The sequence below is a fragment of the Scylla paramamosain genome, chromosome 22 (genome assembly GCF_035594125.1).
Source record: "Scylla paramamosain isolate STU-SP2022 chromosome 22, ASM3559412v1, whole genome shotgun sequence".
NCBI lineage: Eukaryota > Metazoa > Arthropoda > Malacostraca > Decapoda > Portunidae > Scylla > Scylla paramamosain.
The window spans coordinates 4,356,356-4,375,000 of NC_087172.1; the positions used below are offsets into that span (position 1 = coordinate 4,356,356).

Here is an 18,645-nt window from a genome sequence, read left to right on the forward strand (position 1 = left end):
ACTGTTGTCGCCACTTTCAATGCCCCGCCAACATTCCCGCCCTGCAATGCCTGTCCGCCCCCGCCATGCCACCTGTCAACTTGTAATAGGCGTGATGGTGAGTTTTTACCTACTTCATTAACCTCTCTCTCTCTCTCTCTCTCTCTCTCTCTCTCTCTCTCTCTCTCTCTCTCTCTGAAAAGCAAAATATTAAGAAACACTATTCAAATAATTGGTTGTTTGCAATTTTTGTGCCGCAACAACAAGGTAATACATAGCCTCAGAGGAAATGCTTGGTCCACGAAGCCGATAGACACTGAACTCTACAGCAACAGACTAACTTGTGAACGGGGTTGCCGAACACACTTTCAACCCCGTCAAGGAGTTTCCAATTGGCTCTTAACTTAACGTCCCCAAGTGATACCCAAACAGCAAGTTTTCAGTGCCCTACCACGCCACTGTGCTAATAATCGGTGGGTCGTGCTGGCCTAAGGCTACGGTGATGCTGTAATCACAACGCCAGAAACCTTCTTGGATGACAATGTGCAGAAGAAAGGTGGCAGTGAAAGGTAATGAACAAAGAAGCCACACTAGAAACAGCTTCCTTGATCTCGACCACGCCTAAAAATTTATCTTTTCTCTCACGCCACACACACCACACACACACACACACACACACACACACACACACACACACACACACTTCAAAACAAACAAACACTCCACACAAATTAATTATAATGAAAACAAAGAGACCCAAACTATAACAAAAGCCACGAAAACTCTTGCAACTCCTCCACCAATCAAAAGAATTCAAGACCCACGAGGCGTTTTCATTGGACGAGAGCATCCACACCCCCTCTTCCCGTCCTCTGTTATTGCCTCCGTCTTGTTTTTCTTTACGTTTTCTCTGCCCCTCGGGAAACAAGCTCCTATTGCCCATTCCTTCCCTATTAATATGAAAGGTCGACACGGACTATGGGGACTGAATCTCGGCTCATAGGCTTCTGTTCTCTCCCTTCACCCAAAGATAAAGGCTTCGAGGCCCACGGAAAGAAAACGAACATAGAAAAGGGTAACAACAATACAAATCTGGTAAATCTGGAATGGATAAAACCTTGGCCTGTTTATTTTGAAATAATAACTATTTCTTTCTGAGGAAATTATGATTTTTTTTTTTTTTAATCGTGGTCCACTCAATGAGAAGATCAGCAGGGTATTAAAAAAATTAATATATACCTAACCAATACTAACCTTTACATTATTTCAATATTAACCGGTAATTATTAATCTTTTTTTTTTTTTTTTGCCACACGCTTTTCTACGATAGTTTTAACACCAGAATAGCCGGAAAACGGGAGTAATAAGAAATCATATATTTTTTTTTTCTAGCGTATTTTTTTTTTCTTTTTATTGACCAGCTGCGAGAATACAAGCCTCATATTACTGTCGTATCTTTTCCTCCAGACAGGTAAAAATGTAAACAAAGAACTATAAAATAATGCCATTGGCATTATTTTATACTCTGTTAATCACCTTTCCGCAATGTTTTACAGCAAAGAAACCATTAATTGACCGGTAACTGAAAAATTCGAGCCTTCATAAAATCATGTTCGTGTTTTACTGGTTTCTTAAAAGTCTACTCAACACACAGGTGGGCGTTGTGCTGTGATTACGAAACGAATGTTCTTCGCAACATCTGGGCGTACTGAAAATGAGGACAAGGACAGCGCTCCTCACCTCCCGCCACCGCCTCAATAACCACACGCTTGTCTCAGAAAATATTCCTTAGAGAGGCGTGTCTACATTCCTTGGAAGGGCGTAGATTAAGATTGATCTGACAGAGGTGTAAGTGGCATAGGAGATACAACAAGGTGATAAACAAAATCCTCATGGTCAGTAATCAGAACAAGACAAGAAATAATGTGTTCAAGCTTGATAAAATTATATTAAAAAATAGGAAAGAATTGTTTCTGGAATAAATTGATACATAAATGAAACAGAATTAGTAATCAAGTTGTTAGTGCCGCGTCATTAAAGAGTTTTGAAAGAAGATTAACGGTGCCGAGACAGTCACGTGCAGGCCTGATGGCTCCTGCTGCTTACTTTGTTTCCTTATGTTATGTAAACCTGGTCAGTTTCCAGCAATTGTTCCATGCCATCCACGAATTGTTTGAGGCTCTGGCGATCATTTTAGGGATATAGTACACTGTTTATGGCTTTAGATTATCGACCGCATGTTAATTAAGGTAAATGTTTTCATCGCAAGCTATGCATATTACGTGAGCTCAGCGAAACAACAAGCAGTAACAATATTACGCGTCTAAATTAAACTGTTGGGCGAGAACATTAACTAAGATGAATAAAGGCTTGTGTCCGGCCTCCTAATGAAGGACTTTGGATATGGTATTTGACAACCGAGTGGATGCTCTTCCTAACTTCAGACCGTCGCAAGGATTCGAACCGTGCGCTTAAGGACTCCTCGGCCCGGAAAAGCAAGCGTTCCCACTATACCACGGAGATACTGACAAATGAAATACATTAATGAATATTTATCCCGTCACTGTTTCGCCGCCGTAATGAGACGCATGTTCACCTGTCCCGCCATGCTGCAGGAAGGTCACTTGCACAGCCTATCTCGTTCTCTCTCTCCATCAAGGCCCGCAAATATATTAATGGGTTCTCTTCAGTTATTCACCACTGACAACTATCTATAAGTAATTTGTTATAATCGTCATGGTACCAATACCACCACCACATAACAGTACAGTATGATGGTAGCATCAACACTGATAGTAGTAGTAGTAGTAGTAGTAGAATTAGTAGTAGTAGTAGTAGTAGTAGTAGTAGTAGTAGTAGTAGTAGTAGTAGTAGTAGTAGTAGTAGTAGTAGTAGTAACGGTGGTGGTGGTGGTGGTGGTGGTTGTGATAGCAGTTAAAAAGGGACATTCCTGAGTACTGTACAGACCACGAGCTGAATCTCGTTTGTCTTGGCCTTCCCTTCTGTAAACGAAGTCTCGGACTGTTACACCGCCAGCCTGCGATGCTGACACAACCGGCTCATTCACAGGATGAAAATACCCGTGGCAAATGTTCAAATACCCCACAACCGTACAAGGCTGCTGGTAGTTGGAGTAACCAGCAACACCACCTTTCTCTTAACACTTCGTAATACACTGACCGCTTCACCTACTACTCTCCAAGCGCCTGCAGGTAAGAAAAACGCGCCACTCATCATCAAGAGGACATTGCGGTGAGAGGCGACGTGCAGGGCAAGACACACGTCAGGAAGCATTAGCACAAAGATGGACTCACCCGTCAGCAGGAGCTCGTGTTGGAAGCGACGCATCGTTGCATCACTCCACCCTGGCATCCTTGTAGCCTTCTTGTAATTACTAACCATTGAGCACCAACAAAGAACTTGGGTACGTTTCGGTATCGCTGAAGGACTCCGGTAGCGTGAAATTATGGTGCTATAATGGAACCGTCACTTCTCGCGTCGTCGCTACCAAAGCCAGGCGTCGAGCCATCGACTTCTGTTTTGGGGTGCCTTTTAAAACACCGCACTGCTACTCTCGTCTCATAATGTGCCTGCCTTAAGTTTTCTTGGTCTGCACTTTCGGTAAATTATCTGTTTGTTGACTTTGATACTCCTAAATTCATTCATATGTTAATACTACACTCCCTTGTTTGCAGGATATATACATTACATAATTAAAACCTAAGCAGCAAGATGCAGTACCTTGATGCCAACAAGTAAAAGGAAACAAAAGTAATTTTACACACAACACAGTGTCTGGAAGTGCAAGCCTCTCTTGGGATGAGTTGAGAGGAGATCAATTACACAACGAGGAAGCGGTGGCGTCTACGTAACAATAATGATGAACGTAGTACTGAGTAGAGCAAATCCCCAGTGGCCTCGATGGCTGCTGCAGTACCTCCGCGACGCAGTGTGGTGGTCGCTGGCAACCCTCGCGTTCCAATACCCAGACTGGTGAGACGTAATTCCGTGTTGATGTGTGGCAGGCTTTGTGTAGACAATGCTCAGATCCATTTCTCAGGAGAAAAATGTGATATTACACCGATGAGGAGAGAGAGAGAGCACTGGGTACGGGACTTCGCCTGTCTTGAGGTACTGCTGTCTGAGTAACTTAATAAACCCAAATATTACGCAATGTTCCCGTTACTGTCCGCAGGATTCCACGTGACAGGAGGGGGCGGGCACATGGACCACAACAGACCACCACCACCAGCCAGGAGGTGCCATGGAGAGCCACGGTGCATCGAGCAAAAATGTGTCCGGGATTAATTCACTACATGCTGGGTCCTTGCATATTACACTAACTATATTTCTTCGCAATTTATATTTTACCACGCAATATTCACTACGTATATTGTAAACAGTGGCAGTATATGTTTGACTAGTCCTGTTGCAGTGAACATAAGAAAATAAGGGAAGCTGCACGCCGTTGTGAGGCATACACTTGGCATTCCCAACATGAAACATTCTTATCTACCTCCACCTACCATCCTCATTCATAAACTTATCTAATCTTTTGAAACTCCCTAATGACAGCACTAACAACCTGATTACTGGGTGCGTCCCTTCTACCCTGCCAGTCTCCCTCTCCTTCAGCTGGCTTAGATCAACACCAGTAACTGCAATAATCCGAAGAGCAGGACCCATGGTTTGCCTCACACTTACGGCTTTCCTATGCTGGAGACGCCTTTCGTTTATCGAGGACTGCACGGTGTATGGCCGAGGAGAATTGACAGTGATATTGACAGTGAATGTAACGCGCTGTGTATTCCTGCATCCCATCAACTTTATTCCCTGGACAAGTCAGTGGAATTTCTCGGCAGTGCATTATTATACTCACCTGCCTTTCGACGGCTCTTGTCCACCTTGAAGCTTACTCATTAGGCATCAAAATTCTCTCTCTCTCTCTCTCTCTCTCTCTCTCTCTCTCTCTCTCTCTCTCTCTCTCTCTCTCTCTCTCTCTCTCTCTCTCTCTCTCTCTCATACACAAGAGCAGGACTGGTGTGAGGCTTGAAAAGACAACAAAATACAAACATCTCGTCAAACTTCACAAATGTTTCACGTATTCGAGAATCTTCTTTGGTTTTCTCCCTGAAGGAAACCACTAATGTCACATAACACTAATATTTGGCCTTCGTTTGTACCGAACACGCTCCTCCTGTCTGCCGCCTGTCCCAGGGTAGAAAGACACACACCTCACAGACGTATTTATTGATCAGGGAAGGGACGGGGTGCTGTAAATGTGTCAGTGGAGGTAGCACCCCGCTGGACGGATGACAGGTTGAAGACGCCGGGAAGGTAATTGTTAACTTTGGTTCGGTAGAAATACAAAGATCAATAGATTTAACCTAATATATTTGCGTCAAATGTTGTGGTGGTCGAGCTTGAATTACATTACTTGGTGGTTCGGTCTTTGGTAAGTGTGCAGGTGTATATTTGTTCACAGCCTCGCAGCAACGCTTTAGTAGTCGTCTATCCAGTGCCCTTGCAAGTCCTGTCTCATTCACAAATCCAAACGTTGAGTGTGCATGAAGTATGTATGGCTAGCAGTATCCTGAGATATCATATTCCAGGGTGCTATGTGACAAATGATTGCTCGGTGTTGAATGTCCTTGCAATTCTTGATCAAAGAGCTGAACCAGTGCGGCTCCTGCAACTGTTCGTCAAAGATTAAATTGACGTGAAAAGTTGATATCCGTGCCAGGGATGCCAATCGCAAAATATGGATTTTTCCCTTCAACAGGCACTTGAGGGAGGGCTCTATTTTTTTTTTTTTTTTTTTTATGTAGAAGGGGCCTTGAAACAGCAACAAAATGGGAAAAAAGTCCACTGAAAATGCCAATACCTAAAAAGAACAGATGGAAAACATAATTGAAAATTACTTGGACAAGTGTTGATTTCTTTTTTCTCTATTTTCTTTTCGAACTGAGCGGGAGGGAGAGACATTACTGAAGGGTTGTGCATCTGGCGGCCACTGCAGGCTGGCGACCCGCCCACACCGCCACATTTGACAGCTAGTGTAAATTCCTAGACTAAAGACAATATTTCGAACCGTTTCTAAACTTCTCTCCTGTGAGGGTAGAGAGATGCAGCTGCTAGCATTTATTTACAGATTATCAACCCGTACGAAGCTCTCTCATTAAACAGAAATAAAAAAATAAAAAACGATAAGCATCGACAGGCATAGAAAACGAGGTGTTGCGGAGGGACTTGTGTAACTCTCCTGACACTACAGTACTATACGGCCCCTGCTGCGGATTTTCATTAACTTAGGAAGAGAATAGGAGACAAGTAAACAGAGATGACGGTGTGAGTAAACGCAAGATGAAATAATAGTCCTTGATTGTCTGTAGCGTCTCGACACTTTCTCTGAGGGAATGAGGAAAGCTGTCCAAACGTTGAAGTAAATTAGTTCTGCTTCATCTTGCAGTTTTCCTTCACCATTAACTCCTCCATTTACTGACCTACCTTGATTCGACTTGTGACTTTACCTGCCATAACTACATGTACTAATCAGAAACACCTACTGGCACTAGCAATTCCTACTTTTACTATTTACAGTATCCTAGAGATTTAAGTATATCGCCAAGCTTCATGTCTGTACCTCTTTTTACTACTATCTGATCAACTACATTGCTGATTTTCTTTAATACTTTCTCTAATTTTAACTCTACCTGTACTGGCTCTATATTACCTGAGCCTGATGAGCAACACCTGTCTAGACTCCACACTACGTACCTGTCCTATTTGTATCGACTCTAATAATCGTCACTGTGAAGATTCCTGTATACCTGCCTTTGTTCTGCACCTCCTACCTCACCTGTGCTAAAAACAGAATACCTGGAAGGCCAACTCACACTGACCTATCGTCCTTCAAAACACACACACACACACACACACACACACACACACACACACACACACTATAAATAACATGTCACTGATGCCTCTCTTTCCTAAATTAATATAAGCCTGCCAATACTAGACTATGACGCGTATATTGAGAGAGAGAGAGAGAGAGAGAGAGAGAGAGAGAGAGAGAGAGAGAGAGAGAGAGAGAGAGAGAGAGAGAGAGAGAGAGACGTAAGGTTACCCTGAGTTAGGCACAATGACCTCGAGAGAATAAATTTAACGATCCCATCTTGACCGAGCATCAAGTCTTCTCTTCTTCCTACGCTCATTAGAACAACAACAGCATGAAGGTGACGGCGCATGTCACGGTCACCTGCACTTTACTTATTTACCTGATGGAAGGGGATAAAAGAGGAAGGAAGTGCGCCTTAATTACTTCTGACGGCTAATTACGCTCATTATTAACGAAGGAGTTATGCTAAAAAATAGTATGGGAGATATTACGACATTACCTAACAACTAAGGTGACAGGTAGCTAAAGTTTCGGAATTCGTAGAGTGAAAATGTAAAGAAGGAAAACGAAACACGTCCGCCTCAGTTACATTACGAAGTATAAATAATAGAGATATGTAGGCCTTAAGTTAGCTACACTACCTACGTAAAACAGTAAAAGACGTGGGATAGTAAAGGTGAAGGGTCTTTTAGTAATATCTTTCATTGAGAGAGAGAGAGAGAGAGAGAGAGAGAGAGAGAGAGAGAGAGAGAGAGAGAGAGAGAGAGAGAGAGAGAGAGAGAGAGAGAGAGAGAAATATATGCCAAAATAGTAAGCCCCTGATATTTGAGGTTACATGCCTATTCAGAGTTAATAGCAAGAAGCAACACTCACTCACTCACCTCCACCCACCTGATACTTTAACCTAACACGAAACTAACAAGAATTCATTAAGAGCTGAAACTACATGAAAGAAACCTAGAAATATAACGCAGAAGGGAATAAAGGGGTTTCAAGAGTTTAACACGATATTTTCTTAGCGCGACGGCCTTACAAGCAAAAAAATAAAAATATCGCGCTTGAGGAAGACCAGAGTTTTCAAGAGTCCTTCTAACCCAAAATTTCCTTAACGCGACGGCCTTACAGGAGAAAATAAACGCGTTAAAGAATCCGAAAGAAAATAAAGGCCTTCCAATACTCTTACGCGATATTGCTGTAACGTGACAGCCTTACAGAAGAAAGTGAACGCGTTAGAGGAGGAGCAGAAAGGAATAAGAAGCTTCAAGACTCTAACGCAATATTTCTCTAACGTGACAACCTTATAGAAGAAAATGAAAGCGTTAGAAAAGGAGCAGAAAGGAATAAGAAGCTTCAAGACTCTAACGCAATATTTCCTTAACGTGACAACCTTAAGGAAGATAATTAACACTTTAGAAGAGGACTAACTCTACACGAAAGAAACCTAGAAACTGGCAAAACACGTAAAGGAGACGGCATCGCAAAGGCAGGACACGCAATCCCCAGCAGCAGAAAACGGAGGACGGAGGAGACACTCAGGCCTTCTTGGCAGGGTTGGCGGGCGCCGCGTCTCTCGGTGTGGGGTCACCGGAGTCCTCATAGGGATTTTTGCGGTTCTTTCGCCTCTGGACGTACTTGTTGTGGACTCTCTTCATGTCCAGAATGTCCTTCATCTCCTCCCGCTCCTCGTCCTGGGGATGGAAGGTGGTGGTGGTGGTGGTGGTGGTGGTGGTGGTGGTGGTGGTGAACATGTATAGTAGTAGTGGAAGTGAATATGTACAGTAGTAGTGATGATAAGTGGTGAGGGTGGTGAACATACTGGCTCGTATTCTGAAACGCTTTACTCTCTCCTCACTACTATATACCAATACCACAAGGAAGATTTACTATGTTATCAAAAGTTTTTCACCTGTTAGTAATGTAGAAATCTTAATCTATCACTAGAACCGTAAAAAAAACATCCTTAAAACCCAAGAAACTTCAACTAGAGCCTTTCGATACGACGCAGAAGTGTTTCAGAAGACGGTCCATAGAGAGGCTGCGATGGTGAAGGAATGAAGGTGATGTAGATGGCAGTGGTGATAGTGGTGGTGGTGCTAGAGACGATGATGGTAGTGGTGTAAAATATAGACGGAATGAAAAGTCTAGAAAAGGAAAATGTACAAGACCACAGAAACAGAATCAGGAATATAAGAGACTACAGTACACTGGAGGTAAAAACAAAGATTTCATGAAAAGAAAGAAAGGGAGAGTGAGAGAAAGAGAAAAAATCAACAAATACAGTAAAAAGTGAGATAAAAATCATACATGCATCCGCTTCCATTACACACACAAACACACACACACACACACACACACACACACACAACACTGGAATCAACACAATAAAAACGTAAAAATCTTCTACTCTTTTGCCATCATCTTTATCCAAGCGTGAAAACGAAGAACGAAGTGAAGGTGAATATTGAAAGAGCATGTGAAAGGGGAGAGGAGAACAGAACATGAAAAAAAAAAAAAAATATCATGAAAAAAAAACAAATAAATAAATGAAAAATAAAAAAACAAACAAAAAAAAAGAGAGAAAAAGAGAAAGTAAACAAACAAGTACATATGAATAAGAACAAAACATAACAGGAAGAAAAAAGAGAATAAAGAAATGAAGAAAAATAGTTAGGAAATATAAAAAAAAACACACAAAAGATAAAGTACCAAAAAAGAGTGTGGGAGCGGAAAACTGAAATAGATTGCAAGATCAGATCGCAAAAAAAAAAAAAAAAAAAAATGAGTAGGAGCGAAAGAAAAAAAAAAAAAAAAAAAACCGACCAAAAACATGGAAAATTAATAACTAAAATCATGAAAACGTAAACATCCAGTAAGAGGAGGAGGAGGAAGAGGAGGAGGAGGAGGAGAAAATTGAGAAAGTGAAGAAAGAGGAGAAGGTTACCGGCAGCGATTAAGAAAAAGACAAACGAACAATAACAAAAATAATAAGAACAACAAGGATGAGGATGAGCAAGAGAAGGAAGGGAGAAAAGACGAGGAGGACGAGGGAAAGAACAAGAGCAAAACAGCGCGAAAAAAACAACAACACACAAAGCATAATAACAATGAAAACAAGCACAGAAAATAACGGGAACTGATAAAGAAGAGGTGTAGTAGGAGTCACAGGAGCAGGAGGAAGAGGAAGAGGAGGAGGAGGAGGAGGAGGAGTTGGTTTAAAGAGAGGAGGAGGAGGAGGAGGAGGAGTTGGTTTAAAGAGAGGAGGAGGAGGAGGAGGAGATCAACCAATACTCACATTCTGATGCAGCCTTAGCACCAAAGCTCTCCTCCCATCAGACATCGGTTGAGAGTAAGCCATGAGGTGCTTCAGACGCTCCTCAGGACTTATGCCTCGCTCCACCACCAACACGATGCGGGCCCACTGTGTGTGTGTGTGTGTGTGTGTGTGTGTGTCGAGGGAAGAGATATTAAACGATTTATTTATCCATTGATTAAGTGATTGACTGAGTGACTGACTGACTGACTGACTGATGGACTAACAGGCTTATTGATAATTCGGCAATGCTTAATTACAGGGTTCCAAGAGAGAGAGAGAGAGAGAGAGAGAGAGAGAGAGAGAGAGAGAGAGAGAGAGAGAGAGAGAGAGAGAGAGAGAGAATTAGAGGTATGTAACGATTAATAAACGATGAAATAGCAATAGTAATGTTTTATAATATTTTAATGCATATAACATTCGTACTCATAACTTGATCATTCACATTTCTAATCATTTCATATTTTTGCCATCCATTCCCTCATTTTCCTCCATCACTCTGAATTAATACTATACTGATCCATTTACTTGTTACATCCACCTAAATGCCTCGCCTATCGTCCACATATCATCACAATCCACCCATAACATTCATCCACCTACTCACCTCTTCATCTATTACCAATCTATCTATTCACTCATCCATCTCACTACCTCTTCATTTATCCACTTGTCTAATCTACTAACAACTACTTAGGCTCATCCATCCATCCACCTACCTTATTCATTCAAACTCATCAACCTTTCTCATCAATCCTCATTCAGACTTTCTAATCCACTGACATCCATCTACCCTCATTCACCAATCTCACCAGTCACATATCTATCTTCTCATCCATGAACATCCACCCACATCCATCAACTTTACAGCTTCACACTCAGTCGCATCCACTTTTTATTACATACACTACATTCATCCACTTATACACCCGTCTAACTCTCATCCACTCAATATACCCTAAGTATACACCTGACCACCTCAACACCCACTCATCCATCCATCCTTTCTCATCCACTCCCCACCCACATGGCACAGCACTCTCAAAATACCTACTCTCCTCACCATCCACTCATCCAGCTATCCACGCACCTGTCTCATCCACTCGTTCTTCATCTCTGCGATCCTCTCATATGTATTTCCCATCATGGCGATCAGCAGGTTGATGAGCAGGATGGACACGATGGCAGTGAACACCATGAACAGTGTCTGTGTGGGAGAAGCAGAAAAAATAACTCGCAGGAAAAAAAAAAAATGCATTGCGTCACACGAGACACGAAGCACTTGACATTCACCAGAACTGGATCATTACGAACACCTGGTACAGAACACATGAGACACGTGTCGACTCACCTGTCATTTGATACAAGGCACACATATCTTACATCTTACCCCGCGGGAGACACGTCAATAACATCTAAGAAGCTACGAAATATATACACAGTGCCACAAAACATCACAAAAGAACACAAGTAAAGAGTAAACAGGTGTAGGGGAGTTACAATGTATCTGGGCATCAGATGGAGGTACTCACGTGTCATGAGGGATATAAGAAAGGTGACAAAATTCTTAGGGTTAGTGTCAGGATAGAACAAAAGGTAACGAGTTAAAGTTTGATGAAGCTGAAAAAAAAAAAAAGAGATGGAAATACATTGGTTCTTAAGTAGAGGGGAAGATAAATGGATTAAAATCAATAAACAGATTTTTAGCAGCGAGTCAATAGATCTTTAAGAGATCAGACAAATTTGTAGAAAGGGATGACAGGTGGATATATGTAGGTGGGTGTGTTTTATACAGACTGCCACGCGTAAGCTTTCTTGCCTATTGCAGTTTTCCATATTTAACGTTCTTATGAGAACAAAGAGGAGCAACAAACAGGAAGGTTGCATTGCATGTGAAGATAACAAAGGAACACAGAAAAATAACAAAGAGCTGCAGAAAAGTTACAATGCAACTGTGTCACAAGGAAACACAAAACAATATCATGGAAGAACAAATTATTAGACATCTGATAAGTCAGACAGAACCACAGAGGAAAAAAAAAATTAAATAACTCCAAGACAACACACCTGAGGAGTCTCACAACACCTGCTGAACCACGCAGCATCTCAGAAATCGAAAATACAGAACAAATGCCAATCTAACGAACAAATACGAAGTATTACATAACACCACTATGTTACAGAACACTTTCTGAACAGAATTTAATAATTAATTAACGTATTTCCGAAAAATAGGAGCAGAAAATTCATTATTAACTGAAGGGAAAAGAACAAAATTCCAAAAATCACAGCAATATGTAAATGGACGGCATTATCTAAATAAAAATAAAAGCATTAAAAAAAATTATATAAAAATAAAAAAATGAAAAAAGGCGTTACAATACACACCTGTACGAGAGACGCTAAGAAAAAAATTAACACCTGAAGGGAGAAAGAAAAGAAGAAAAATAGACGAAAAATAGCGTGAAATGGAACAAAAGAATAAAAGTGGACTACAGGTACGTACAAAAGAAACAATATATATATATATATATAGAGAGAGAGAGAGAGAGAGAGAGAGAGAGAGAGAGAGAGAGAGAGAGGAGAGAGAGAGAGAGAGAGAGAGAGAGAGAGAGAGAATATATATATATATATATATATATATATATATATATATATATATATATATATATATATATATATATATATATATATATATATATATATATATATATATATATATATATATATATATATATATATATACATATATATATATATATATATATATATATATATATATATATATATATATATATATATATATATATATATATATATATATATATATATATATATATATATATATATATATATATATATATATATATATATAGAACAGAAATAGATATAAAATAAAAACGGTAAGAAAATTAAGAGCAGAACGTAGAAAATAAGAAAAAAAATATTAACACTATAAAGAAAAAAAAAAAAAGAGAGAAGGAAAAAACAAAGGAAAGGCCTTGATATCATGCAGCACGTGAGGATGATGGCAGGTGTCTGATCAGCTTCGCCTCATCACTGATCAGAGCGCCACTACCTTTGTCGCCTCCTCGCTACGCGTCCCCGCCACGCCTGCATTACTGCGTCACAAAGGAAACCCAAGCCAACAACACAGACGTATTTTACTTGCAAACTTTCCAAAGAATGCGATGCAGAAAATGACAGAGAGAAAGGTTGTTGAAAGATTTCTCCAGTTTTAGTTTCGAGCTTTTGTGAGAGAGAAAAATTGAAAAAAAATGAAAATGAAAATATGAGAACTGTTATGCGAGAAATGTTTTTTTTTTTTTCTGTTCCTGGAAAGGAAAAATAAATGTGTTTTGTGTACTAAATATTTATGAAACTCCTCTCTCTCTCTCTCTCTCTCTCTCTCTCTCTCTCTCTCTCTCTCTCTCTCTCTCTCTCTCTCTCTCTCTCTCTCTCTCTCTCTCTCTCTCTCTCTATTTCCTTTCTCACAGACACACACACACGTCGAGAGATTGAGTTACGTTAATGAATCTGAATTCAAACCTCAATGGTAGTGTGTGTGTGTGTGTGTGTGTGTGTGTGTGTGTGTGTGTGTGTGTGTGTGTGTGTGTGTGTGTGTGTGTGTGTGTGTGTGTGTGCGTGTGTGTGTGTGTGTGTGTGTGTGTGTGGGTGTGTGATGTAAGAACACTTCACAAAATCATTAAGCTCAGATCGCGTTCTGAAATGCATCATGACTTTAAATAAACGATTGAGTCCTCTCTCTCTCTCTCTCTCTCTCTCTCTCTCTCTCTCTCTCTCTCTCTCTCTCTCTCTCTCTCTCTCTCTCTCTCTCTCTCTCTCTATCCGTTTGTTCGGCTATAATTCAATATCTTTCTAAATTACATTATCATACAAAATTATCTTCGAACCTCCCACAACAACTATCTGGTCTTTCTCCCTCCTCCTCCTCCTCCTCCTCCTCGTCCTCCTCCTCCACTTCTTCTTTGACAGATTCAGGCAAGATTAGAGTTCGTTATAGCAATGTTCGGAGTTCTTGTAATATATCTGATGGGTTACAATCTCTTTTTTTAACCTAAGAGGATGTGACGTTATCGGCGGCACATAGTCGCTGACACATCCAGCTGGGACAATCTTGCTCAATGCTCAGTGCCAAGCAATAACGTTTTCATCTGGAAGAGACATCAGCGGCCAGGAGGGATGTGTTGCTGTATCCTAAACTAATCTCCACTCTCGTGTGCTGCCCGCTGCAGATATTACCAACACAGATACCACTTACATTCAACTCCATAACAGATTAAATAAAATAACATAAGCCCTCGTCCATTGACTTCCAGCATAGTCACCCGGTACTGACGAAAAGCTTTACGACCAAATCCCTGATCTTTGTTGCCAAAATGACTGTAATAATCGTGACTTTAATCTTACAGTCACGAAATAGGAGAGCCATTAACTGTTCTCTCAGGGCTTCATAAAAACATGGCAGTAAGCTTCCTTCATCAACGTCATGTATTCGACGAGAGGTAACACAGTAACAATATCGTAACCATTATTTTTAACAGTCGAAAGCCTGATTGATAAGGTGAAGAGGACCAGAATTTACACTTTCAGCAATCAATTTAGAGAAAGCAAAACTAAGCAACAATAAGGAAAAGTTACCGGATTATCTTCGCGCTGATTTTTGATGGACTTGAAATGCTGCTCGCACACACAAGCTGGAATGAATTGTCCCAAGCACCAGGGGTAAACAAAACATGGGAAGAGGTTCCTTGAAAGTTAAACGAACCCGTTAGTATCTGCGCACCATTAGCTAATATTGCGTGGATAACTATCACCACTGAAGTCTTTTATCTACAAAACACAAAATAAACACAGAATAAAAAACTAAAAACTAGAACACGACAAACTCCCCCATAAAATTATAAATCTTATCAAACGCAGTAAAACTAGTATTCACACTGCAAAAATCAAGTAATACCCTGAAGAATTTAACATCCATATAGAAAATGAAAGGAATTACGCATCAACAACACGTCCTCTGGTAATAGAGAATGGCGAACAACAGAGATTGGAGACGATAAGGCGAACACTGAAATTACCTCACGCCTCCTGCTCATCCTCTTCTTCCTCCTCCTGCTTTAAGTGTTCGCGAAGTCGAGTTTAAATAATTGGTAGATAATGAGCAAAAATGTAGAAATTTCAAGTGGACGTTATGAGTCAAGAAGAAGGAACGTATTAATGTATTTTTTATTTCTGTGGTCATTCGAAATACTGAAAAAATAGGTAATAATTCAGACTTTTCGGCGAGGTTTTAGTTGAGCCATGAACACACGATAAAGCTCTCTCTCTCTCTCTCTCTCTCTCTCTCTCTCTCTCTCTCTCTCTCTCTCTCTCTCTCTCTCTCTCTCTCTCTCTCTCTCTCTCTCTCTCTAACGCATTACTACAACTTTCTTCTCCGTTCCTCTCACAACCACTTTTCATCCCCTTCGACTCTCCTCCCTTTCTTCCTTCTCTATTATCCTTCCCTACGTGCCTCTCCCTTCTAATAATCCTCCTTTTCCTTCCTCTCACCTTTACTCGATTCTTTCTTCTCTCCACCCCTTCCTTATCCCCTCTTCCGCACTCTTCTCTCTTCCTCCCTCTATTCACCTGCCCCTAATCTTTCTCGTCTCCTTCCTCCCTCGCCTCGACTCAAAAAGGACCTTATAGGGCTGTGCTGTGTGGGTATGTTAATGCGCCTCAGTTAATGGAAAAAGTCTCGCGCCAACACCTTTCACGAGCGGGAGTTTGACACCGATAAAATTTCGCTTCGAGAAAAAATGTTTGAAAAAAAGAGAAAGAGGAAAGGGAAAGGTTAAGTGATAAATGCCTGGAAAAGGAAATAAGTTTATGATTTTTTTTTTTCTCTTTTTAAGATTTCTGTATGTGAGTCTTTGTCTATCTGTCTCTTTCTCAGTCCGTCTGTCTGTCTTTTTATCCGTTTGTCTATCGTTGTTTCTGTCTGTCTGGCTGTCTGCGTGTTTGCCTGTCAGTCAGTCTCTCTGGCTATCTGTCTGTCTATTTCTCACTCAGTCAGTCTGTCTGCCTATTAGTCTCTACTTGTCTTTCTATGTTTGTCTGCCCGTCTGTTTGTCAGTCAGTCAGTCAGTCAGTCAGTCTGTTTGTCTGTCTCTCTCTCTCTCTCTCTCTCTCTCTCTCTCTCTCTCTCTCTCTCTCTCTCTCTCTCTCTCTCTCTCTCTCTCTCTCTCTGACACACACACACACACACACATACCTTGCCCGTGGTGGGGTGGTCGGTACAATCAAGGGTGCCATATGTGTCACCGAAGTTTCCCAAGGACATGATAAACATCTTCATAATGCTCTCTGGCGCTGAGGGCATGGGGCTCGTGATGCACTGGTTGCGGTCGAAGGTGTCGTGGAAAGAGTTGAAGATGATGAAGTACGCTGCGTTGAGGGGAAGGGAAGGAGAGAGGGGTCAGTGAGTCAGTGAGTGTAGTGGATGGAAGGAGAGGATGCGACGGGAGCTAGGAAAGGAACATAACAAGTTGACGAAGCTATAGATCGATAGATAAATGGATAGATGGATAGATAAATAGATACATAGATAAATTAATGGATGATCAGAGAGAAAGATAGATAGACAGACAGATAGTTAGATAGATAGATGCACAGACAGAAAGATAGACAGACATATTAATTGATAGATGGATAAATAGATAGATAAATATATACATATCTACTGAACACAACATACCAATTACAAATACGACTCAATGTGATTTATAGTCAGAAATTGTTGCATAGTAACATTGAAATAAAACAGTCACAAACAAACAGGATTACACAAATGAACAGTGAGCTATATAGTGAATCAGTCAGGCAGGTAATCTTTCGGCCAGTCTTTGAGTCAGTCAGGCAGTCAACCATCCAACCAACCAGTTAGCTAACCGATCAATTACTTAGGCATATCAACCTGTTAGTTACCTACGTAGCCAACCGCTAATTCAGCCAGCTATTCAATAAACCAGTCAGCCAACCAGACAGCCAGCCAGCCTGCCTGCCTGCCTGCCTGCCACACACACACACACACACACACACACACACACAAAGTCAAATTAATAGAAAAGTAAACGCAGAAAGGAGTAGGAAAACTAATACAGACTAATGAGAAGGTTTATGCAAAAGGAATGTAAATCATGCAAAACCTCAAAGGCACGCCATTAGTACCACTCAGTCCTCGACGCACCAGGGAAACAAAGTGAGCTGAAGGGAGAACACGGGTCAGTTGAACGCACAGCTAAAGAAAGCAGTAATTGAGAGAGTTAAGAAATATGAGCATGATAATTTGAATGGAAAGAGGGAAACTGTACGGGAGTGAGATGTAAATAGATTTAGACAGTTTGATGGGAGGAGGAGGAGGAGGAGGAGGAGGAGAGAGAGAGAGAGAGAGAGAGAGAGAGAGAGAGAGAGAGAGAGAGAGAGAGAGAGAGAGAGAGAGAGAGAGAGAGAGAGAGAGAGAGAGAGAGAGAGAGAGAGAGAAAGCAAACAAAATGGCACAGACACACACACGGACAGGCAGAGAGAGATCAAGCAAACGAAAAAAAAAGCACACACACACAAAAAAATAAATAAATAAAAATAAAGAGCTTAATAACTAAATATCACAAATAACAGGAATAAGAAAATGCAATACTTCAAGTGTAATATTGAGCCTTACAACATAGAAGAAAGAGAGTCAAAACAGATCAAGAAAGAAAGATTCCGAGAACGAAACATGAAAGAGAGAAAGAGGACGTGGACCACTTAATTAAGAAAGAATGAGGACAAGGGCACCGAGGAAGACGGGAACAATAAAAGCGAGAATACGAACAAGAAAGAATGTAACACAGATATGAAAAGCAGATATCACAAAGAAGGAAGAGGACGAAAATAACAAGCAGTGAGAGAAGGAGGAAGGAGGAAGAGGAGGAGGCGGCTGAAGGCGAGGAGGACGCGGCCAAAGACATGGAGGTGGAGATTACAAGGACGAGAGAGAGGAGGAGGAGGAGGAGGAGAAGGACGGATACAAGAAACTGAAGGTGGACGAGGAAGACGAAAACAAATAGGGGGAGGAGGAGGCGGACTGGAGGGAGGAGGAGGACGAGGGGAGAAAGGAAAGAGGAGGAGGAGGAGGAGGAGGAGAGGAGGGCGATGGAGAGAGGGAAGAGGAGGAGGACGAGGAGGACGAAGGGGGAGAGGAAAGAGAAAGGAGAGGGAGGAGAAGGAAAACCTGTAGAGATAAAGTAGAAATACCTGTAAATTAATTAGACCCACCTTGAGAGAATCCCATGATGAAGACGAAATAGATGGTGACGAAACGCAGCAAGTCACCAACCAGCATGGTGTAGATCATGGTGACGAAGGGACCCACTGTCTTGAAGCCTCTGCAGCACCACACCAACACCAT

The 18,645-nt window shown here is 41.2% G+C and overlaps 1 protein-coding gene across 1 annotated transcript in view; it reads right to left on the reverse strand.

Annotated features, from left to right (window-relative positions):
* Nucleotides 1–7,595: 7,595 nt before the first annotated feature.
* Nucleotides 7,596–18,645, reverse strand: part of LOC135111459 (transient receptor potential cation channel subfamily V member 5-like) — a 110,820-nt gene continuing 99,770 nt past the window's right edge. The window contains 5 exon segments of the mRNA XM_064024752.1: nt 7,596–8,571; nt 10,176–10,301; nt 11,284–11,400; nt 16,471–16,643; nt 18,513–18,622. Of these exon segments, the coding sequence (XP_063880822.1) occupies nt 8,416–8,571; nt 10,176–10,301; nt 11,284–11,400; nt 16,471–16,643; nt 18,513–18,622 (682 nt within the window). The 3' untranslated portion in view covers nt 7,596–8,415.